Source organism: Petaurus breviceps, unplaced genomic scaffold (genome assembly GCF_028583685.1).
Source record: "Petaurus breviceps papuanus isolate PSGF00001 unplaced genomic scaffold, PetGlider_PUasm1.0 90903, whole genome shotgun sequence".
Lineage (NCBI taxonomy): Eukaryota > Metazoa > Chordata > Mammalia > Diprotodontia > Petauridae > Petaurus > Petaurus breviceps.
The window spans coordinates 14,155,424-14,177,555 of NW_027187376.1; the positions used below are offsets into that span (position 1 = coordinate 14,155,424).

General features: G+C 37.9%; 1 protein-coding gene across 3 annotated transcripts in view; it reads right to left on the bottom strand.

The window, feature by feature from the left end:
• Positions 1-22,132, bottom strand: part of ADAM23 (ADAM metallopeptidase domain 23) — a 253,104-nt gene that overhangs the window by 180,341 nt on the left and 50,631 nt on the right. For all 3 annotated transcript variants that reach the window (XM_069075296.1, XM_069075295.1, XM_069075297.1), the window contains exon 3: positions 20,879-20,955. In XM_069075296.1, the coding sequence (XP_068931397.1) occupies positions 20,879-20,955 (77 nt within the window). The remainder of the gene's footprint in view (positions 1-20,878; positions 20,956-22,132) is intronic.

The following is a 22,132-nucleotide window of genomic DNA, read 5'->3' on the forward strand; positions in this document are numbered from 1 at the left end:
TATCCATATTCAGATTTACTGAAAAAAATGGCAAGGAGGGTCAATCAGAGTTAAGCAGAACATTTAAAAGCACAAGAACAAGACGTCACCAAAGTTTTTCACGCTGTCACCTTTTCTTCCCTAAATATAACCCCATTACTTGCTACTCATATCCAAAAGAAATATTCTCTCTGGAATTACAATTATATCAGGCCTGGTCTACCACCTACCATCAAAGCTAACCTTAGGGGTATGCTGTTCTTTTCTTAAAAGGATGCTAAGAAACATATCAGGATTCCTGGATGCATTTATACTGCTAGAAATCCAAAATGTTTATAATGCTTCAATTTCTTTTTTAGAAACAGAATAAAATCATGTTTTAAACATTCTGCTTTATATGCATTAATAGGATGTAAGTTAAATGACAATGCTTCTCTTTTAAATATATTTCGTTTAGCCTGTCTACAAAATATACTGAAACAGCAAAATTCTGGCAGAGTGAAACTTGAGAATGCTTTCACCTTATAGGAAGGTCTTCAAATATTATTCTTTCAAACTATTAAAATCTCCTGCTGTCTAATAGTGCTGAATACTGGCAGAAGTCCTATAAATAACTCCTTGAATGCTTAAAATATAGTTACGTTATGTATATGTGTGTTAGAGAAATTGTTTTGTTTTTCCTCAACTTTCAAATCCTTCTTTCTCAGAAAAGAATTCACAACCCTATTTTACATTCTAAGTGAACACGCACAATTCCAAGAACCAAGTTCTTGGAGATCCATTAACATAAGAAGGGGGTATTCGGTTTGGTTTGGTTTGGCTTTTAATGTAGTCCTCAGAGTCCTAAGTGAAGAGGTGACTACCATGGACAGAGCACACTGGGCCTGGGATCAAAAGATTTAGGATCAAACACCAACTCTTCTATTAACTATTTGTGTAATTTAGGCAAACCAGTAAACCTCTCCAGGCCTCTATTTCCCCATATATAAAATGAAGGCACAGAACAAAATTATTTTAAGGTCTTTTCTATCTCTAGATGCAATGAATTATATTGTAAAATGAGTTAATAATTGTCAAAGTAAACTCAATCTATGATCCTTCGACAAAGAAGTGACTCACAAAACAAGGTGACCTAGAAAACCTCCTGGGAAAAAGTCTTAAGTGTAAAATATACAACTTTTAGTTATTCTGAAGTTGGGTGATATGTTTGTTTCAGTGCTTTCAATTTATTTCTCTATCTTCAAAATGTAGATTTAAAAGTGGCACACAGTCACCAGGAGCTTGGAAAGCTTTTCTATCTACCTATCTCTCAATCTTCTACTCTGAAGGAAAATAGAGACATGCTCATGAAGAATCTTAGAAGAAGGAACTCTAAGTGTAAGTTTAGTTATACCCCCTGACCATAAAAACCCAAATAACATAAGTCTTCTTCACGCTATGTGGGCAAAAGCTGTGAAGGGAGAATCTTTGCACATCTGTGACTATGGTAAAAGCCTAGTATCCAGAAAGAGGAAAGTGACTGTCGTCCTTTCCTCTGCCTTGGTCAGACTGCACCTGGGATACTGTGGTCAGACTGGGGGAGCAGATTTTAGGAAGGACATTGACAAGCTCTTATCTGGACTCCTGTAATAGTTTTCTCATCACTGTCTTCCTGCTTCTAGTCTCTGTTCCAATCAATCTTCCACACTACTTAATTAATATATCTTTTTTTTTTTTTTTGCTTTTTGGAGGGCAGTTGGGGTTAAGTGACTTGCCCAAAGTCACACAGCTAGTAAGTGTGTCAATGTCTGAGGCCAGATTTGAACTCAGATTCTCCTGACACCAGGGCTGGTGCTCTATTCACTGGGCCACCTAGCCGCCCCCAAATTCATATTTCTAAAGCATAACTTTGACCAACAGACTCTGTTACACAAATATTTTCAATAGCTCCCAAACACTGTTAGGATTTTTAAGTCTTCAGCCTGACGTTTAAACATCTCCACAAGGTTGGTCCAATCTTATTTTACCTTCACAAACTACACATTTTAGCAAATCTGGCCTACTAGCTATTCCCCAGGCTTTCTTTTTTATTTTCCATCTCCATGCTTTTGCATAGTCTAGAACAGGGTGGAGAACCTGCAGCCTCAAGGCTACATGAGACCCTCTAGGTCCTCAAGTGTGGCCCTTTGACTGAATCCAAACTCAAAGAACAAATCCTTTTATTAAGGATTTATAAACTCCTTCCTTCCCTCTGCCTCTGAGAACCCACAGCTTCAAGGTGCAGCTCAGGGGCCACCTTCTACGGGAGTGCTTATCGGATTCCCCATCCCCACAAGTATTGGTGCTCTTTCTCTCGAAAATTGCTTTCCATATATTTTGTATCTGAGGCAGCTAGGTGGTTCACTACAGAGAGTGCTGGGCCTGGAATTAGGAAGACGTTAGTTCAAATCCTGTCTCAGACACTTACCAGCTGTGTGACTATAGGCAAGTGGCTTAACCTCTGTTTGACTTTATCTACTGGAGAAGAATGACAAAACACCCCAGTATCCTTGCTAAGAAAACTCAATGGACAGTACTGCCCATTGGGGTGGGCGGAGTCACAAAATGTTAACAACAACCATTTTTTAGTTTACTTCTCTATATACATGTGGTAACCTTCCAGTAAAATATAAATTCCTTATGGGCAAAGACTACTTTCTTTTGTATCTGTATTCTCAATGCCCAGCAGGGTACTTTGTACATATTAAGCCCTTTAAAATCTTCATTAAGTTGACATGAACTGAAAGGCAACGTGTGGATTAGTACAAGGAAACAGAAATCTTGAAAAGGGAAGACTTGGCTATCTTTAGGTATCGGGAGGGTTGTCGTGTGGAAGAGGTTTTAGATTTATTCTGCTTGACCCCAGAAAGCAAAAATAGGAACAAAAAGTGAAAAGTTGAAGAGAAAAAAAAATTTAGGCTCAGTAAAAGGAAAAATGTTTAGATAATGGAACTATCTAAAACTGGAATAGAATTTTCCTTGGAATTAAAAGGGCATACATTCACCTTGGGCATCAAGGTGGTAGAGCAGATAGATCTGGGCCTATAGTTAGAAAGATTCATTTTCCTGAGTTCAAATGTGGCCTCAGACACTTATTAGTTGTGTCACGCTGGGCAAGTCACTTCAACCTGTTTGCCTCAGTTTCCTCATTTGTAAAACAAGCTGGAGAATGGAATAGCAAACTGCTCCAGTACCGTTGCCAAGAAAATCCCAAATGGGGTCATGAAAAGTCAGACACAACTGAATAAAACTTTCACTTCACTCATTTTCTAGCATATCTCTTTTTCCTCATCTGTTCAGTGAGGGAGATTGACTAGAAGATTCCTCAATGTCCCTTCTAGCTTTCACCTGAAAGTGAGTCACGTTCAAAGGGGGGAACAAACGTTACAGTGTTCCAGCACATTATGTGATCCATTAATAGAGCAGTGATAATTCTCACTAATGTGAGGTGTTTGTGGTTTGTGGTACCTTTTGGTTTGGTTTTTTGTCTTTTGTTTTCACTAACTCGCATATTGTCATTGCTTTTCATGAGCATTTTCTCAGGACAAATACCATTTCCCACTGTGGACACAGAGGTGAAGTCAGATGAGATAAATACCTTTTATATACAATGAAAAAAAAAGACCCAAACAATGGTTTCAGTGAAACACACACACACACACACACACACACACACACACACCAATAGTTTGACTTTAGCATAAACTTGTTACTATTATCTCAAAATTTTTAAAATGCAAACCATCTTTCACAGTGCCAGTTTGCAATAAATTTCCATCAAATAGCAAGGCAGGCCAGTTGCACTTGGAAGTTCAATCTATTTTCTATTTTAAACATTTTATATTCTCCTTCCCCTCCAAAACCATTTGGCATCAGTTCCCAGGTCAACCTGACCTCATCACAAAATAGGAAGATATAACAAGAAAGTTCCAGCATTTTTCTCCTCTTCTGGAAAAAATGCAGGCAAATGTATGCCAAATGTAATGCAGGTAAGTTGACCGCTGAGTCCAAGAAGATACTAAGGAGATTTTTTTTAATTGAAGTTATAAATTCATTGAACCGTAGATTTATAAGTTGAAGGAACCCTAAAGAAGACTTAATCCAATTCCTCTCATTTTCAGAAATGAGAAGACTCAATCTCGAAGTTAAGTAACTTAACCAAGGTCACACAGATAATGAGCATACAAGCCAGGATATGAACTCTGGTCTTTGTAACTATAATTCAGTTTCCATTCTCACTAGCAAACAGAAGAAAATGATTGTCCATTTCAAAATCACGGTTTGCTGCTTTTGAATGCATTGAATGAACTCTGCATTTATGAAGGAGATCTAAAGTTATCTTGAAACACACCGATTTCTTTCAATCCAAACTTGCTACTTGGTCTAAAGAAAATGTTAATACTTGTCTAGATGATCTTTACAGAAAAAAGTTAAATATATAAGAAATTATTAGGAAAAGATGTGATGTATCTTACTTCTAAGAACATTAGCTAAGAGTTTACAGATCAAACTGTTAGTACATATATAGCCTGGGAGTAACAATCTTTTTTAAACCTCTCAGAAGAGCAATTAGAATATAAATATTATCTATAGAATGCAATGGAGAGAACTGGAGCTGGAATCAAAAAGACCTGAGTTCAAATCTGGTCTAACACTTAGCTATGTGACTCTGAACAAATCACTTAACTTCTGTATGCCTCATTTTCCTCAACTGTAAAATGGGAATAATAATGGGGATAGTGACGTATTTCCCAGGGTTATTAGGAGAAGTAAATAATATTTATGTTAGCATGGTACCTGGCACAGAGTAGACGCTTAATAAATGCTTGTTTCCTTCCTTCCCAAATATTGTTATTAGCTTATAGCTGTACTTCTGCTGTTTATAATAAATATTTCTTGCTATTAAACCATCAGGTAGAGTTGCCAGTGAGTAAGAAGTCAAAGTACTTACTTGTTATATCAGTTGTTCAATTAAAGTCCATCAATGAGCAAAGCAAATATTACATCATCATTGAAAACAGAAACCTGGCCCCATTGAAAGTAAGAGGACCCAGGAGGTGAACAATCCCCCTATAAAAAAAAATTGAACATGCAGAGGAAGACTAATTACTATATGTGTGTGCGTGTGTGTGTGTACTCATGTCCTTGTAGTATCAATGCAATATTTACAGCGCCCATGATCATGATAAAGACCATGACTATAAGTATCGCATAACGCTTGATTGCAAAATATATCAGATTCTCCAGATAGAGGATGGAACTGAAGGATTTATTTAGAACCAGAAAACTGAATTCCAAAACCAGTAAGCCAATTCCATCATAGCACCAAACATATTCAGAAGCCATAACAACACTGAGAGCCACAGTATCCTTCAACCTTCCCACAAAACAATACAAGATCAATATTTACTCACAAAACTCTCTGTCTCCTTGCCTGAGCTCCTCCGTTCCTTACCGTCTGGCTACTTCTGAACCAGCTTCCTGTGAACTCTGCTTCCCTTCAACAAATTCCCTCCATCACAGGCTCTATGTGATTACATTCAGCTTATTAGGGGACAGGGTTTACTTTCAAAGCAGGGGAGGTCTTCAAACTCCCCCCTAGGTCTAGTAAGAGGCAGGGAAGATCTTCAAATTCCCATTCCCATTACAGTGCTACAGACAGACACCTGTACTTGTACAGAAGCTTTTCTCATGCAGTATGCGTCACCTCAACTTAATGAATTCACTTCAACAGTACTCAGGGGGGAAATGAGGGAGAAAGAATATATATGCATACTTATTATGCCATAAGGATTTGCTAATGTCTTCTACAAAATGCAGTCCCTAGCACTGAACAGAGTAGAGGATAGAAGGAATTGTCTCCTCTTTTGTTAATGGACACTCTGTGACTTAATGCTTACTAAGCTTGCATTAGCTTTGGCCACTGGGTCACACTGTTGACTCAGATTGAATCTATAGTACACCAAAATGCCCTTCATCATTAAGATAAACTGCCTTCTAGCTATTTTCTAATTCCTGTACACAAGAAATTGATTCCTTGAACCCAAATATAGGACTTCATCTTGATCACAATTAAATTGGGGCAGTAAGCAAGGTATTTTAGCCTCCCTTATTTGCCCTCCTCCACCTCCCACTGCCTCATTGCCTATATGGATTTCCAGCAATAAACACCCTCCCTGTTCTAGGAAGTTGTTAAGAAAAGGATTTCTAATTCTTACTACTTAGCTTTCCATCTTAGAGTCCTTTATTTCCTCCAAGTCACAGCTCAAGTATCATCTCCACAAAGCTATTCCTGATTCCGTAACTGCTACAGCCCTTCCTCTCCAACTACCTTTTATTTAACTACCTTATATTTATTTGTATTGGGGATAAAGACTTGACCAATGATTTCTCTGGTTTAAGGAATTCTTTCTACCAAGGCAGGTCTTCACTTTCCTGCAACTTAATACTTTAGAGAGTTACCTAGACTAGGGGACTGAGAATTCATAAACACATAGCTAGTATGCAACAGAGGCAAGATCCATATTATCATGCTGACTTTATGTGTTTACATACATAAATATATAGGTATATATCTATGCAATCAGTTTTGCTATAACAGGAAATATGTGTTCTCAAAAGGCACTGCACTATGGAAAATCTCACAATGAAACCACAGCACTCATGAGGGAAATGGAGTTGGTGGCAGAACACTAAAGAATTTCATCAGTGACACATTAAAAGAAAGATGAGTACCCAATAAAAATGGTAGCACCATTTTATGCAGGCTAAATAGTTAAGAAATAGTGGCTGTCTTTTACTTTCATCTTTCTTTTATTCATTAGTCCTCACTTATAGAAAGGCTGGTTTTTGTTTGACAATCTTGCCTCACCAACTATAGTCACCAGTACTAACTGTTCCTTCTTTCACTGTCCCCACATACATACCCACACAGACTGGTCCTAGAGGCATCAGAACATTGCTTACTCCCCGCTATCACTTCCAGACTATCCTCTTACCTTCTTTCCTCTAATCAAAATTCTCCACCCCATCCAAATTATAGTGGCTATAGAATACCTGTGGCCAAGTAATTCTCTCTCTCTTCTCAAGGAGCTCAACATTGGGATCACCAGCTTCTTCTCTTCAACACCTGTTCCCTATAGGGGTTGTTAATATTCACATAGCTAATCTCTCAACCTCCCAGTCACTTCAACCACAAATAGAGATAGTCACATACTAGATCTCTCACCATTACCCACAAAAGTTCTACTTCCCTAATTAGAAACCCGGAAATTCCAGTATCTGACCATAAGCTCCTATCATTCAACTTCTTCCTAGGCCTCATCCTTCCTAAAACTACTCTTCTCCTTCATCAAGATATCCTTCCCTCAGTACTTTCTTAGGACAGTACCCCTGCTCTGACTTTACTCTCATTCCCCTCCAACCACAACCCAATTATTAGCTATTGCAACTCCCACTAACCTCTACTCTCAAATCTTTTGCCTTCTATCTTGTCTCTGTTTATCTCTTGACAAGTCTCAATCTTGGATTACTCTCACCATCCACCTCCTTCTCTATTGACCATCTGTTAGACATAACCAGAAAGAAGTCTCACAACATGCTGACTCAGCATACTACAAATTCAAGTTATACAACCTCAATTGGGCCATTTCTCCACTCCCACAGCTGCTACCTGAGTTCAGGCCTCCTAATTGCCCTTCCTGCCTCCAGTTTCTTACCACTCTAGTCCCTCTTACTGTTACAAAGATAATTTCCTTAAATACAGTATGATCATGTAACTCCCTTACTCAATAAACTTCAGTGGCTTCCTATTGCCTCTAGGATAAAATATAAATTCATCTGCTTAGCTTTTAAAGGCAGATAAAACTTGGTCCCTTCCTATCTTTCCAGCCTCAGTGGAAATTGCTCCTTCCCCCCATTCCAGTCCAAATGACTTTTTCCCTTATCCCAAAATGACCTTTATACTGGCTATCCTACATGCCTGGCATGGACCCTACCTTCCCTTCACTTCAAAAAATCCTTGTCTTCCTCAAAATCTCTGCTCAAGCTCCACTTTATGCATGAAACCTTTCTTGATTCCCCCAACTGTAGTTTACTCCCTCACACATTATGTACACTTTTTGTATATATTTGTACTTACTCACCATATATTTATGCTGTTTATATTTCTATCTGAACCTGTCTTCCCCCTCTAGAATGTAAGCTGCTACTGAGTAGGGATTGTTTCATTCTTTATATTTGTATCTCTAGAGACTGGAACATTCAATGGTATACAGTAAGTGCTCAATAAATACTTGTTAGTTAATTGAGATAGAAGTTGGTAGGTAAAGTGCCTACTGGTCCTGTTGCTTACCACTTGTCTAGCTGGGTCATGACTATGATGAGTTGTAATCTTAACAAGTTTCTGCATTGGTCCAGGGTCATATATTTTGTGCTTTACTAGGACTCCCATAAAGTGTGCACCAGAATCAGATGAGGAAGTAACAATGAAAGTTATGGTCATATCCAGCCTAGAGCTATCTTTCTTATCCATACCAACTGTGCCTACTTTGGGTGGTTGGGAATAGAAGAAGGGAAGAAGGCATTAGTCAAGCAATAATGAGAAACAACAAAGAGAACAGCATTCTGCACTGTAGAGAAGGCTGACAAAACCAAAGGGCTTGGGAAGTGTTTTGAAAGACAGATTCCAAGAGGAAAGCAATCTCAGCAGTGAGGCATCCCTGCCAAAGCTAGAAAATTCTGATTACTTTTGGGTTCAGATGACATGGACAATGCATAATTAATTTATATTATATTGGATATGGCATTGTAGCAGTGGTTTTTTTAAAAGGCAAGTTTCATGGCTTTTCCTATTAATTGATCAATCAATAAGCATTTATTAATCATCTTCTACTATGTGCCAGGCACTGTACTGAGTACTAGGCTTACAAAGACAAAAGTGAAACACTCCCTAACCTCAAAGGACTTAGATTCTTTCAATCAGTCAACAAGTCAGGAAAGATAATTATTTATATCAGTAAACATATATAGAATACATTCAAAATAAATACAAGGTATTTTGGAGAGGACAGCTCTAGCAGCTAGGAAGAGAAAAAATGTCTTGAGATTTTAGGAAGAAGAAGTGAGGAGGAAGTAAATTTCAGGCATCAGACACAGCCAATACAAAAGCACAAGGATAGGATCTGGAGTGCCAGAGGATATGGGAGATGGAGGGTCCTGTGGCAGAAGCAACAAGAATAGTCTGGCTGGGCTGTGGAAGGGGTAAAGTGAAGACCTGTGTAATAGGACTGGAAAAGTATGAAGGGACCAAGTTGTGTTTTAAATACCTGAATTTATATTTGATCACCGAGGTCACTGGGAATCACTGGACTTTACTGAGTAAGGAAGAGAAAAAGTCACTTGAGCTTTAGGAAAATCTTCAGATTCATTGTTTTCACAGAAATCTATTCTCATCCCTTTCCCTAAGGGTTAAACACCTCCTGAAGCAGGTTATTGTAAAAGAAATCGTACAAACTCGATTCTACTCTTGAAAATTGTGGTAGGATATTGGGTACATAAGGTAAATAGAACTATACTTAACAGGCAATAAAGAGCTTAAATGTGGAATTTATCCAATTCAAGCAAGTAATAATTGAATTGAGATGGCCCTCCTCAACAAATAAGATTAAGAAAAATCACACTGCGAACCAATATATTTTCTTTTTATAGTAAAACAATTTATCAAAACTTTGTTTCTCTCTCTCTTTTAAAATCAACAACCATGAATTGAATTATTAACCACAAACCAACACTTCAAAGGCTCATGATTTCATCAGCATGGGTTCTCCCTTTACCAAAGCAAATACAACCACTACTACACCTTAACAGATGGTCTTCATGACTTGCTGTGACTCTGAATACATTACCTGGTGGCCAACATTCTAGCAGGGAAGGCCTTTAAATGGCAGATATATGATCCATCAGCAGGCAGGCCTGGACTTGAAACCTTTCCAGCTTAGAAGGACCTACCAGAGTATACACCATGAGAAGAGTCTTTAAAAACTCAGGGGCCCCTCCACATCATGATGGGGCATCAGAACAACATTTTGGTAGAAGACTGCCAACAAATCACCACTTTAATAGAACACTTCAAGGCTAGTCTCTGACTCTAAAAGCTCATTAGGGGATTATACTGCATTTTCTCTAATGGAATTATTTTTGAAGCACCACTTTTCTTCCTTAGAAGTTTCTATTTTAAACAACAACATAAAAGACCAAAATCTCATACATGCAAATGAAGGTTGAAGTCAACACTTTGTATTCAGTAAAATATGAAATTTGAAGGCCAGTATGTCCTTTAACAGGCTACCCAATATTTGCAGGTTCTGAATATTCTAGGAATTTTAGTCTTAAATGCCAGAAGACTGAGGTTTTCCCACTTCTGCACCTATGGCTCGGACTATTCCCTTTGCCTGTAATTTTCTCTTCCTTCCTCTTCTATCAAAGCACTGCCCATCCTTCAAGGATGCCTCTTGCAAGAAGCCTTCCCTAACTACACCAGCCAAAAGTGACTGGGGTCCTATCTGAACTCTTTTTTTTTTTTTTAAGCAATCAGGGTTAAGTAACTTGCTCAAGGTTACATGGCCAGTTATTTGTGGATGTGGTGCTGAGTGTCTGAGCCCGGGATTCGATCTCCAGGTCATCCCAACACTGGAGCCAGTGCTCTTACTCGCTGAGCCACCTGGCTGCCCCTAAGCAATTGGGGTTAAGTAACTTGCTCAAGGTTACACGGCCAGTTTTTTGTGGGTGTGGTGCTGAGTGTCTGAGCCCGGGATTCGATCTCCAGGTCATCCTGACACTGGAGCCAGTGCTCTTACTCGCTGTGCTACCTGGCCGCCCCCTATCTGAACTCTTATAGCACTTAATGTCAGCAGGACTCTGTGGCTCTCCACATTCCACACTTTGTTTTATCATCACTGTGTACACACCTTATTTCCTTACTGGACTATAAACTTCTAGTGGGCAGGAACACTGTCTTATATATATTACTGTCCTCCACAACACCAGACATAGCCTTATACAGCAGACATTCAATAATCACTGGTTGACTGAGCATGGAATGAATTAACTGCCAATTAGCATAAAGGCTGGGCTTCTTATCCTGACTAAAACTACACTAATTATACTTTCTTCTTTAAAAACGTTTCATTAATTATTTTTAATAAACAAATTGTTATGTGCATACATTTCTTCATATCAGCATTTTACAGACACATTCATCTTAAATCAAACCCTGTGGATACTCAGAGAATCATAAGTGCAATATTTTCACAAATCTAAGATTGGCTCCAGGGATGATTTCACCATCACCATCACCCCATCCTGATTTTTAGCCTTCTGATTATTTTTTCTTCTCATTTAACACATGTGGGGCCACCAGCTCCAAAGTTTGAAGGAAATCCAAGGCATCTCCTCCCTTCTGCCCCTCTGCATTGCCTCTCCTTTTCTCTATTTCCTCAAATGGGTCTCACATCTGCCAGTAACATTCCCATCATTGAAAGGAAAAAAAGATTCTGTGCATTGTTAGCACTGCTGACAGGACAGGACACAGATGAGTAACAAGATAAGAGAATTGGAGAGCTGGAAGAGATGTTAGCAGCCATCCAGTCCCATCTAAACCATATAAGCTAGGTTAATATTTTACCCCTGTTCAGGTACATGTGAGGACAGCATGACTAAATATCACCACTCTTCTCCCCTCTATTACATTGAGGGCAGCTAGGTAGCATAGTGGATAGAATGCTCAAGGAAGAACAGGTTCCGATCCGGCCTCAGCATGTATATATAGTAAGTGCTGTATGCATGTTAGCTATTATTAATTATTAGTAGTAGATCCCATTGGAGTTCAACACAATTAGGTCGAACAGATGTACCCAAGAAGCTTTACTAGATTTGTGATCATGGGCAAGTCACTTAACCTCTGTTTGCCTTAGTTTCCTCATCTGTAAAATAGAGAAAATAGTAGCATCTACCTCCCAGAGCTATTTTGAAGACTGAATGAGATAATAATTATAAAGCACTTTCCTGGCACATAGTAAGCACTACATAGATATTAGTTGTTGTTATTGTTATTGTAAGATTCCACATGGCATTGACACAAATATATCAAATAAAATATGGCCCCAGGAAGCTTTAAACAGAAGTTTCCCTGGGCAGTTTTGTCACACTAGGCCCAGTGCTCTCTCCATTGTGCCACCTAGATGAATCAAGGTGTATTTAGGACATACTACAACCATCTTCCAACCCTACTCTCACTTCTTAATACAAATATTGCCATGAATGAATCTACCACAATTATATTTGATTTCTCCAGCACCATACAGAAAGATTTCCAATGTACGCGATGGGGGTAGGGGCAGGGAGATGTTTAGGGGAGGTCACCTCCTATAACTTTTAGGCTAAAGTCAAAGTGATCTCGTCTTTACTCTTCATGATCACAGGTAGCTCTTCTACATACCACATTTCATCTAGGTTGCTTATAACTGAACCATTTGTGCTTGCTCAGAAGAAGCATATCCAAATCTAAAAGAATATCCAAATCTAAATACTTAAAAAGCTCATCCAATATTATAACTTATGCGACAAGGCAGATTATAAGACATAAACTATAAATTTCAGAAGAATAAAATCTAAGCCTTTGATGTGTGTGGTATGCCTGAATACACCTCTAGAGTCCCATACAATGTGTGATCTGGAGACAGCTTTCTTTTCAGAATATGCTTAGGAATATGCTCTTAGGATTATGATGCCACCTCACTGATGAGGGATTTGCAGTAGAAAAGTCCTGGCGATTCTCTCCCCTCTCCTTTGTGAACGTTATACAAGTGCCTCTGGGGTCAATGCAGTGACAAATAAAAGCAGGTTCTGAAAATATCAGCATTAAACTCTAACACTATCAAAGGTGTGAAAAATCTAACATGGAAAAAATCAAACATCTGAATATTCAATGAATTACAACTCTTTCAGAAACGATAATACCATTTATTTTTGATCTGGTTTGGTTGATGCTTCATAATCTAAGTTGTAGGGCAACAAGGAAAACACTAAATCACAAAAATGAGCTTCTGCTACAATAAGGTAAGTTGTGCAGGCCATCTGTATACACCTCACTTCTAAAAAAAAATGACAAGCAAAAAAACCTTTAAGCTCCTGCTATACTCATTCACACTTCAAGGTGCAAAACAAACAAACAAAACCACCTCATGGAATTACTGGCAGTTATGTGGCAGAGGAAAGAATGTTGGTCTTGGAGTCAGGAAGGCCTGAGTTCAAATACTGACTCAGGTATTTACTAGCTGTCTGACCCTGGGCAAATCATTTTAACTTTTCTCTATCTTGGCTTCCTCATCTGTAAAATGGGGACATTAACAGCTCCCACTTTATGGGGTTGTTATAAGGACCAAATGAGATAACATGCATACTGTGCTTTGAAAACCTGAAAGCACAGGATAATTGCCAATAGTAATAATAATAATAACTCACACTTCTAGAGAACTTTTAAGCTTATAATGAACTTTCTTCACAACCCTGTAAGGTATTATGCCACAGAAGAAAGAACACTGACTCTGTAGTCAGAGGACCTGCATTCAAATCCTGTCTGTATGATCTTGGACAAGTAACTGAATTTCTCTGGGTCTCAGTTTCCTCATGAAAGACTTAGAATAAATGACCTCTGAAATCCTTTACAGCTCTAAACCTATGATGCTAGGATCTTTTCACAGTAATAGGTAGTATAAGTAGTATATCTCCATTTTACAGAAAAGAAAACTCAGAGAAGTTATGTGATTTGTTGAGAGTCAGAGCTAGAAAACATATCAAAGCCTGAACTCAAACCTGAGTTTTTAATGATTTCAGGACCAGAGGCTTTTCCCCCCACAATACCACACTGACATTATGAAGTCTGTCATGGAGTAAACAATTGATGCCAATGTGATGCTTGATTGTGGCTCCGATGCTGCTTTCCTTAAGCCTACAGGGACACAGCTTGTCACTGTGATAATCATCCAGCAAGGGTGTTTAATTAGATGGGTGTTATATCTTAATTTACCACCAGGTGGCACCATACTTAAACTAGAGTCTAGTTCTCAGTTACTTTCTGGGATGCATTTCTAGTCAGCAGCTACTTTGTACAATATTCATGGTGGCCATTAAAAAGTGTTAAGCCTGAAAATATCAGGGCTGATCTCCCCACTACTATAAGGCTGGGCTGTTGTTTTCACAGATAGTTTAGAAACTGATTCTATTAACCCTCTATTGGTTGGATTCCAAATTTAATCTAGGAAAAGAGTTCTTAACCTTGTGTCATGGTCTCCTTTGACAATCTAGTAAAGACTATGAACCCCTTCCTTAAAATAGTGTTTTTAAATGGATCAAATAAAATATATGGGATTACAAAGGAAACAAATTATTAAAATATAGTTTTTTTTTATTTAAGTTCCAGGTCCCAGATTAAGCACCCTGGATCTATGGAATTGAATAGAATATTTCTCAAAACATTAAAATGTGAAATCTGTCATCTGTAGCTACCTAAGCTCTCATCCAATGAAATATTTCACTCTCTGGTCACTTTTTAGTGTATTCATAGATTCAATGATTTAACATGCTATGATCACATAATTTCATTACACAGAGAATAAACTAAGCCCCAAACTCCTGTATGTAGACAGTCACCACCAACCATCCCCCTCCTAAGCCTCTTCCTGCATCTCTCCCAGATTTGAGCTGCAGAAAGATGAAATATTACCTGCACTTAGCTGCAATACATGAAAAGGGACATGTATCACTCCCCATTGCAATCCTACAAATGAAAAGGGGAAAGCAATTTCTTTATACTCACCAGCCAAATAGAATTCATAATAATTAGACCAGATTAGCCTAGACAAAGGATTTATTAAGTGCTTACTATATGTCAGGGACACAGATTCATAATAGCTGGCAGTCAATTCTCCACTATTCCAGATTTCTTTTTTCCTTTATAGCTCCTAACTAAGATTATTGCTCATTGTACCATGGTTTCTTTCTCTGATTTTCACACCTTCTAAGAGAAGGTCTTCACCATAAAGTAAGAGGAGGGAAAAGACTCAATAAGAGAGGTTGTAAAGGGCTGACAGCATCCCTTTATCTCCTTAAGTGATTTCTCCCCCATCCTCCCACAGATTGACTGTGGCTCTAGATGAGGCGGGAAGGATAATTTCCTTCTCACTATAATCAGCAGAAATCAATATGGCACTCTGTTCAGGAATCAGATCCTTTGACTCAGAGGAAAACAATTCAAGAGATAAAGCAGATATTAGGGGCTACACTAGAATTAAAAAGGAGAGACTTTGTGACATTGTTAACATTAACACTACAAGAGACTAACTCTTACTCTTGGGAGACTCTTGGGAAATGGTCATCTACAGACAAATTTTTTAGAATGACCCAGCTCTTATTGACTACAACCATCTTCCAAAATTCCCCCTTGTAATGTGCAATTCATAGATTCAATGATATTTTATTGTCTTAAGCAAGAAAAAATTCCTCACTCAAGTATTGGATGGTTTCACAAGTAGGGATTTCAGATTGAAGAAGAACCATTTCCATCTCTATGAGAGATTTTAAGTTCCATGGACCCAATCAACCCTTTCATAGACAGCCAAGCTGTAAAAACCCAGACTTTGGAGTCCAAATATTTTAGTGACTGTCAAATACTATTATCAATTAACTCACTTTTCAAGAGCAGTGATGACTGTAGATGCCAAGATCATCACCTGAGTTGTTTTATTTTCATGTTACTTGCCCTGTCAATCCATTCACTCATTACACTCATTTATAGAACCACAAATTCAAAGCTGATAATCTAATACAACTCCCTCACTTTACAGAGAAGGAAATTGAAGTCCAGGAAAATTGAGTGATAAGGTAGATGTGGCAGAGCTATGATTGGAAACTGGGTCTTATGACTTCATATCCAAAATTCTTTTTACTTCACCATGCAATTATTATTTGGTTATTTTTGTGCCCTGAAAATACAGATGACTCCAAAGAGGATAGGGTAGTGATTGGCACATGATACAACAATGTCTTCATTCTGGTCAGGTCTAGAACAATCAGTTTAATACCTGAAGGTTAACACAATCCAGATCATAAAATTTCTATTCCAGTCCATAAAAATGCTTTTTAAGCAACGAGACCTACCTCAGTCAAATTCATCTCATGCTTTCAAGTCTCCAAATCATTAAATGATGCCATTAGCTCAAAATTTTAAAATACTTTCACTACCATCATTAGAAAATATATAGTATCCCCATTTTTTTGAGTTGTTGCAGTTGTGTCCAACTCTCCATGACCCTATTTTGGGAGTTTCTTGGCAACAATACTGGAGTGGTTTGCCATTTCCTTCTTCAGCTCATTTTATAAGTGAGGAACTGAGGCAAACAAAGGTTAAGTGATTTGCCCAGGGTCACACAGCTAATAAGTGTCTGAGGCAGAATTTGAACTCAGGAAGATGAGTCTTCCTGACTCCAGGTTCAGCACTCTATTCACTCTATCACCTAGCTGCCCTAAAATTACTCAACTGTGTATACCATTTGACCAGGCTATACCATGACTAGACCCATGTTGTTTAGTCATTCCAGTCATGTCCAACTCTTCATGATCCCATTTGGGTTTTTCTTGACAAAGATACTGGAGTAGTTCGCCATTTTCTTCTCCAGCTCATTGTATAAATGAGGAAACTGAGGCTCAGGGAGAATAAAATTACTTATTCCTAGTCACACAGTGTGTAAATTGCAAAGTCAAAACCTGAACCTAAATCTTCTGGCTCTCATTAAAGGGGGGGGAGCTTTGCTTTTTGTCACCATTACATCAGATGCCTCTCACTAGGCATTTCTATATAATATGCTAAACCCTCACTATTAAAACTGATCCATACTGTGTGATCACGTCATAAGGGATACAATAGGGGAGTGCTAGAGTCAACCATACCCACTTATAATATCTGATTGTTAAACTTTCAGTGTAGACATTTACACATCAGAAATTGATAAACACTACAAATTGGGGCTTGCTTTATTGTTCCGGTAGTTTTATCAATTTAATATAGTGGTAAAAAATGTTAATAATGCAGATTTAATTTTAAAATGTGTCATGAAAACATTTTTTTTCAGAGAGATGATTTTTAAACATTTACAAGCACACTACTGTGCTATAAACAAGATCTTTTTAATACTTCTGCAATTGAGTCTTATATAATGGTGTACAAGACATTCCTGATTAACACTGAAATCATCTCCATCATAATTAATGTGATAGCAAAGTCCCAGGTCAATTTCAGACATTCTGCCTGCCTCATGGCCTCCAGAGCTCCCATTTTCAATACTGTCCCAGAAGGTTATGGGCACATTTAGATCATTTAAAATGGTAACAATCATGGCAGTAATTGCTCTTAATTCTGTTTCAATCTAGAATAATATTGAAGAATAGGTGGGATGCTGGGTTTGGAATTGGGTAAACCAGAGTTTAAATTCTGTCTCTGAAACTAGCTGCTTGATCATGGGTGAGAATCAGTTTCCTCATCTGGAAAATAAGGATAACAACATGTGCCATACCTATTCCACGAGGTTGAGAGGAGGTTCAAATGAACTCATACATGTGAAGCGCTAATTAAAGTCAGTGGGATCACAGATTTATTAGAGCTGGAAGAAACATTAAAGGCCATTTAGTCCAACCCCATCATTTTGCAAATGATGAAACTGAAGCTCTAAGAGTTAGGCAACTTTACCAGAGTCCCTTGTCTAGTGAAGTGTCAGAAGCAGAACCTGAATCTAGATCTTCCTGACTCAAAGTAGCAATTATTGTCATTGTTGTTATTGCCTAAAACAGAAATATAAGAACGCTGCACCTAAACAAACAAAAATAAATCAGAGCTTGCTACTCAGCATACCCCAGACTTTGGCAAAATAACATCTTCTTCCTTGGCAAAAATGCACTGCTGACACAGCATCCTGAAAATAACTACAACTGGTGCTTAGCAGACCTCACAAAAGGAAGCCAGCAACACCTTCAACACTGGGGTAGGGGAGGGAGAGGGCAGAGAAACAGAGTTCTGCTGATTCATTCTGACTGAAACCTTCAGGAACTCTTGAGTAAGTATCACACCAGCTGAGTTGGCACTTTTTTTCTGCTGGGCTCACAGAATTCAACAGATCTGAAATTTAATAGATGCTGTTTAGACCCCTATTCCTTTTCTCAGAGAGCAGCTGAGCTCATCTGTCCAGTGCATCTGATGGTGCATCCCTTCTCACAAGGATGCAGTCTTAGTCAACCATGATGAGAGCTTCAATGACAAGGGTGAGGGGAAAAGAAGGAAAAATGGGGGTAACTAAGGAAAACTGAAAAACACAACCTAGTTCCACATGTAGTCCATATTCCCCCATTCTAAATTAACACTACTCAAATCTTCATATAAAATGCATCTGTATAAAGGTTCCAGTTTTAGCAGAGGGAAAATTCAGTTTGGATGTCATCGTTGGAAAGATTAGCCCCAAACTGTGAGACAGCAAAATTGTGGCAGAAAGTCTTCACAAAAATGGTTCCAATGCAAATTTTCACTTCCTTTCAGCATATGATTCATATTAGCCTCAATTAGAAAAACAAACAAAGGTGACATGATGAAAAGCCTAAATTGAGGCCAGCTTACATGTGAATTAGGTTATCTATCATGCTTGTACAAATATTTATTTATTTTAAAAATTCAAATAGTCCATTATCTTTTTAAAATTTTTTTACTATCCTGTGTTTAAGTGTAATTGTTTCATTTTTTTTAGCATCCCAAAACATGCAAAAACTTGTATATTACGTAGCCCCTTTTCAGAAGTGTCCATCTGCAAACAAGAGAAACCTTTTTAATCTGGTTTCTAGCCTGCCTACCTACCTACAATAAAGCAGAAAAGAGTGGGCTAAATTCAAAAAAGTTCCTTTAGATAGCCCAGTTAGAATAGCTCTAACATTCTGGAATATTATTCTCAATTACATTCATTTATCATGCAAGAAATTTTAAAATATAAATGCTTTTGTAGAATTAAAATTCTTTTAAAAGTATTTTCCTGCCTTTGCAAACTAACTAAAAAGTTTTCAAACTTTTATTGTCTTTACTGTGGAATCAACAGGGTAATTTTTTTTATAAATTGATTTTATTTTTTTCTCTTAGGTATTTGAGGCAAGGCAGAAGAGAGAACAAGCATAATACAACTAAAAAATTCAAGAAATTATAGTTCGTGAAATTTGGGAAAGGTCATAGAAATAATCTAGTCCATCCTGCCTTATTTTACAGAGGAAACTGTGGTTCAGAGAAGATAATTATGTTATGTCACAAGGCTAGTTTCTGGTAAAGATGGGACTAGAACCTGACTCTCCTAATTCTATGGCCAGTATTCATCATGCTATCATGATAGGTTCCTGTACTCACCCAGTTGAATATGCTATGGCAACCTAAGACTGGATTTGGAAAAACTTTTCTTTATACTTCAGAGAACCTAATAAATTTTAATTAAACTCTAAGTGTATAGGTAAATTAAAGAGAATTCTTAAGATCATACTCAACAACAAAATAAGCTTGCCCTTATGAAAGACTCCTAAGTCTTAAAAGGTGTTAGGTAGGGATAGTCAATGAAAGGCAAGAAATTGACAATGGGGATGAATGTGAGAGACTCTTTCTCCATTTACAAATCCACCAAAGTCTAGTAAAGTTAAATAATAGTCTCTTCCATAATCTGATAGCCCTTCAGTCAACATAAGGAAATTGAGGAATTTATTGTTGTTGTTCAGTCATTTTTTCAATTGTGTTCAATTCTTCATGACCCTATTTGGGGTTTTCTTGGCAAAGATATTGGAGTGGTTTGCCATTTCCTTCTCCAGCTCATTTTTACAGATGAGAAAACTGAGGTAAACAGGGTTAACTGACTTGCCCAGGATCACACAGCTAGTAAGTGTCTGAGGCTGGATCTGAACTCATGAAGATGAGTCTTCTTGATTCCAAGCCCAGTGCTCTATTCACTATGGCGCCACCTAGCTGAGTTTGAGTAACTTCACCAGGATCAAATAGCCAATATGAGTTAGAGGCGAAATTGAACCCAGGTTTTCCAGGCAATGATGTTGGTTCTCTATCCACTTAGCTACAATTTTTCTTAAGCAAAGAAAGTAGTTCATAAATACCACATTCTTTTTCCTCACTATTTTCTTTTCCACTTTCCATCTCTCTAAAAAAAAAAAAACATCCATCATGAATAAGATGCTTTGGAGATCTGGACTACTACATACTTTAGTTCAGATTTCATTGTTTTACTCAGAGAGACTCATGGGTATAGACGAAGTTAAGCCTAAATCCCTACTCCTAAAAATCTGGCTCTTATTTTTTTCCCAGTTTATTTATTTATTTTTTAGCAGTGGTTCTGTTAACCAAAGACTGAGAGAATTCACAGTTTAGCAAAGTCTTAAGCCAATGACTTCCAAAACTGTCTAATTTCATTCCCTCTCCCTTGAATCTTATGAGGATTGGGAGGGGATGGGGGTGTTGGAGCAGTGTGTAAAAGAGACTTCAATTTATCACATGTTTTAATTTTTTTTATTTTTGGGGGGTTTTTTGGGTCACACAGCTACTAAGTGTCTGAGGTCGCATTTGAACTCAGGTCCTCCTCTATCCATTGCACCACTTAGATGCCCCATATATGTTTTATTAAAGAACAATAGGTTACCTAGTGAACTGGAAAACATAAAATTAGAAGCAACTCTAAATAAATGAACAGGACAGTTACAAAAGTTTGGCCGCATTTGTTCCTTAATGGAAAGAATGTTAAATACTTACTTATTCAGTGTAAGGTCAAGAATGAATCTGGAGCCAAAAGCTTCGATCTGAAAGCTTGCCTGGGCCAGATGCACAGCCTATAGAGGAAAAAAAAGAGAGAAAGACTCAACTCATTTGCTCCGTCCTTCTAGATTGATTGCTTTATGATTGAGGTCTATATTTCATATGAACATATGAGTGACTCTCTCTTTAAAAAAAATATACCAAGTAACTTCTTGTATGGTGTCTGTGGAAATACATGCATATTTTTTACAGCAAGAAACTGGGACAGTCTGATAAAATTAACCCATTATGATAACAAGTGGTAGCATATTCTCCTTGACTTCCAAAAGTGAGCAAGGTGAATTATACAAAACGTCTGACTAATTAAGGTCTGATTTTTCCTATCCTGCACATTAAACTAACCATTTTTCCCCCTACACACATAAATGAAAACTCATGACAGACCTCTGGTCTCCCTCAGAAGCTAGAGTTTAGAAATGCTCATATCAGCATTTTTAACTGGCCTGAGATATCACAGCATTAGAATTGTAAAAAACTACTCAGAGCTCAGACATTTTTTTCATGTGGTTAGATCTGATGTACACTTTTTATGCTGGTATGTGTTTTTTGAAATACTAGAAAATTCCATCATTATTCTTTAACTTGCACCGAAACAATGATCCCAAAGGAAATATGAATCCTATTTACTGCATGGTTTAAAAAAAAAAAACCTCTCTAAGAAAAAGATCTGTATAAATTTAAATACCAGATTAGAGCATATTCAGCAAGGTGTTATCCAAGACAAAATTTTCCTTTGTCACTACATCACAAAAGAGGACAAGGATAATGTAACACCTACATTCAGCCCCCTATTGAGTCATGATCATTGCCTCCCCCAGGTTCCATTCCCAAAAGCAGAAGTAGGCATGGCAATCATTTGTAGAGTGGGACACACGTCAAAGAAAAAGGCAACACCAACACATCCAACCCTTTCCCACCTCTGCACTTTTTTTTTCACTTATGCCCTTCCCTCCACCTGGAACACCCTCCCTCTTCTCACCTGCAACTTCTTCCACCCTATTTCCACTTATCCCAATCCTATCCAGGCTTTCTAGCCCAATTTAAAGGCATCTGGTAGAATACTTATCTACCTCAGAATTCCTATACTACTTTGTTTATGCCTCTTTCTATTGCTTTATATTATGATTTGCTGTTTTACCTGCCTCATTTCCCCAGCTAGAATATAAGTGCCTTGAAGGCTTATGCCTGGCT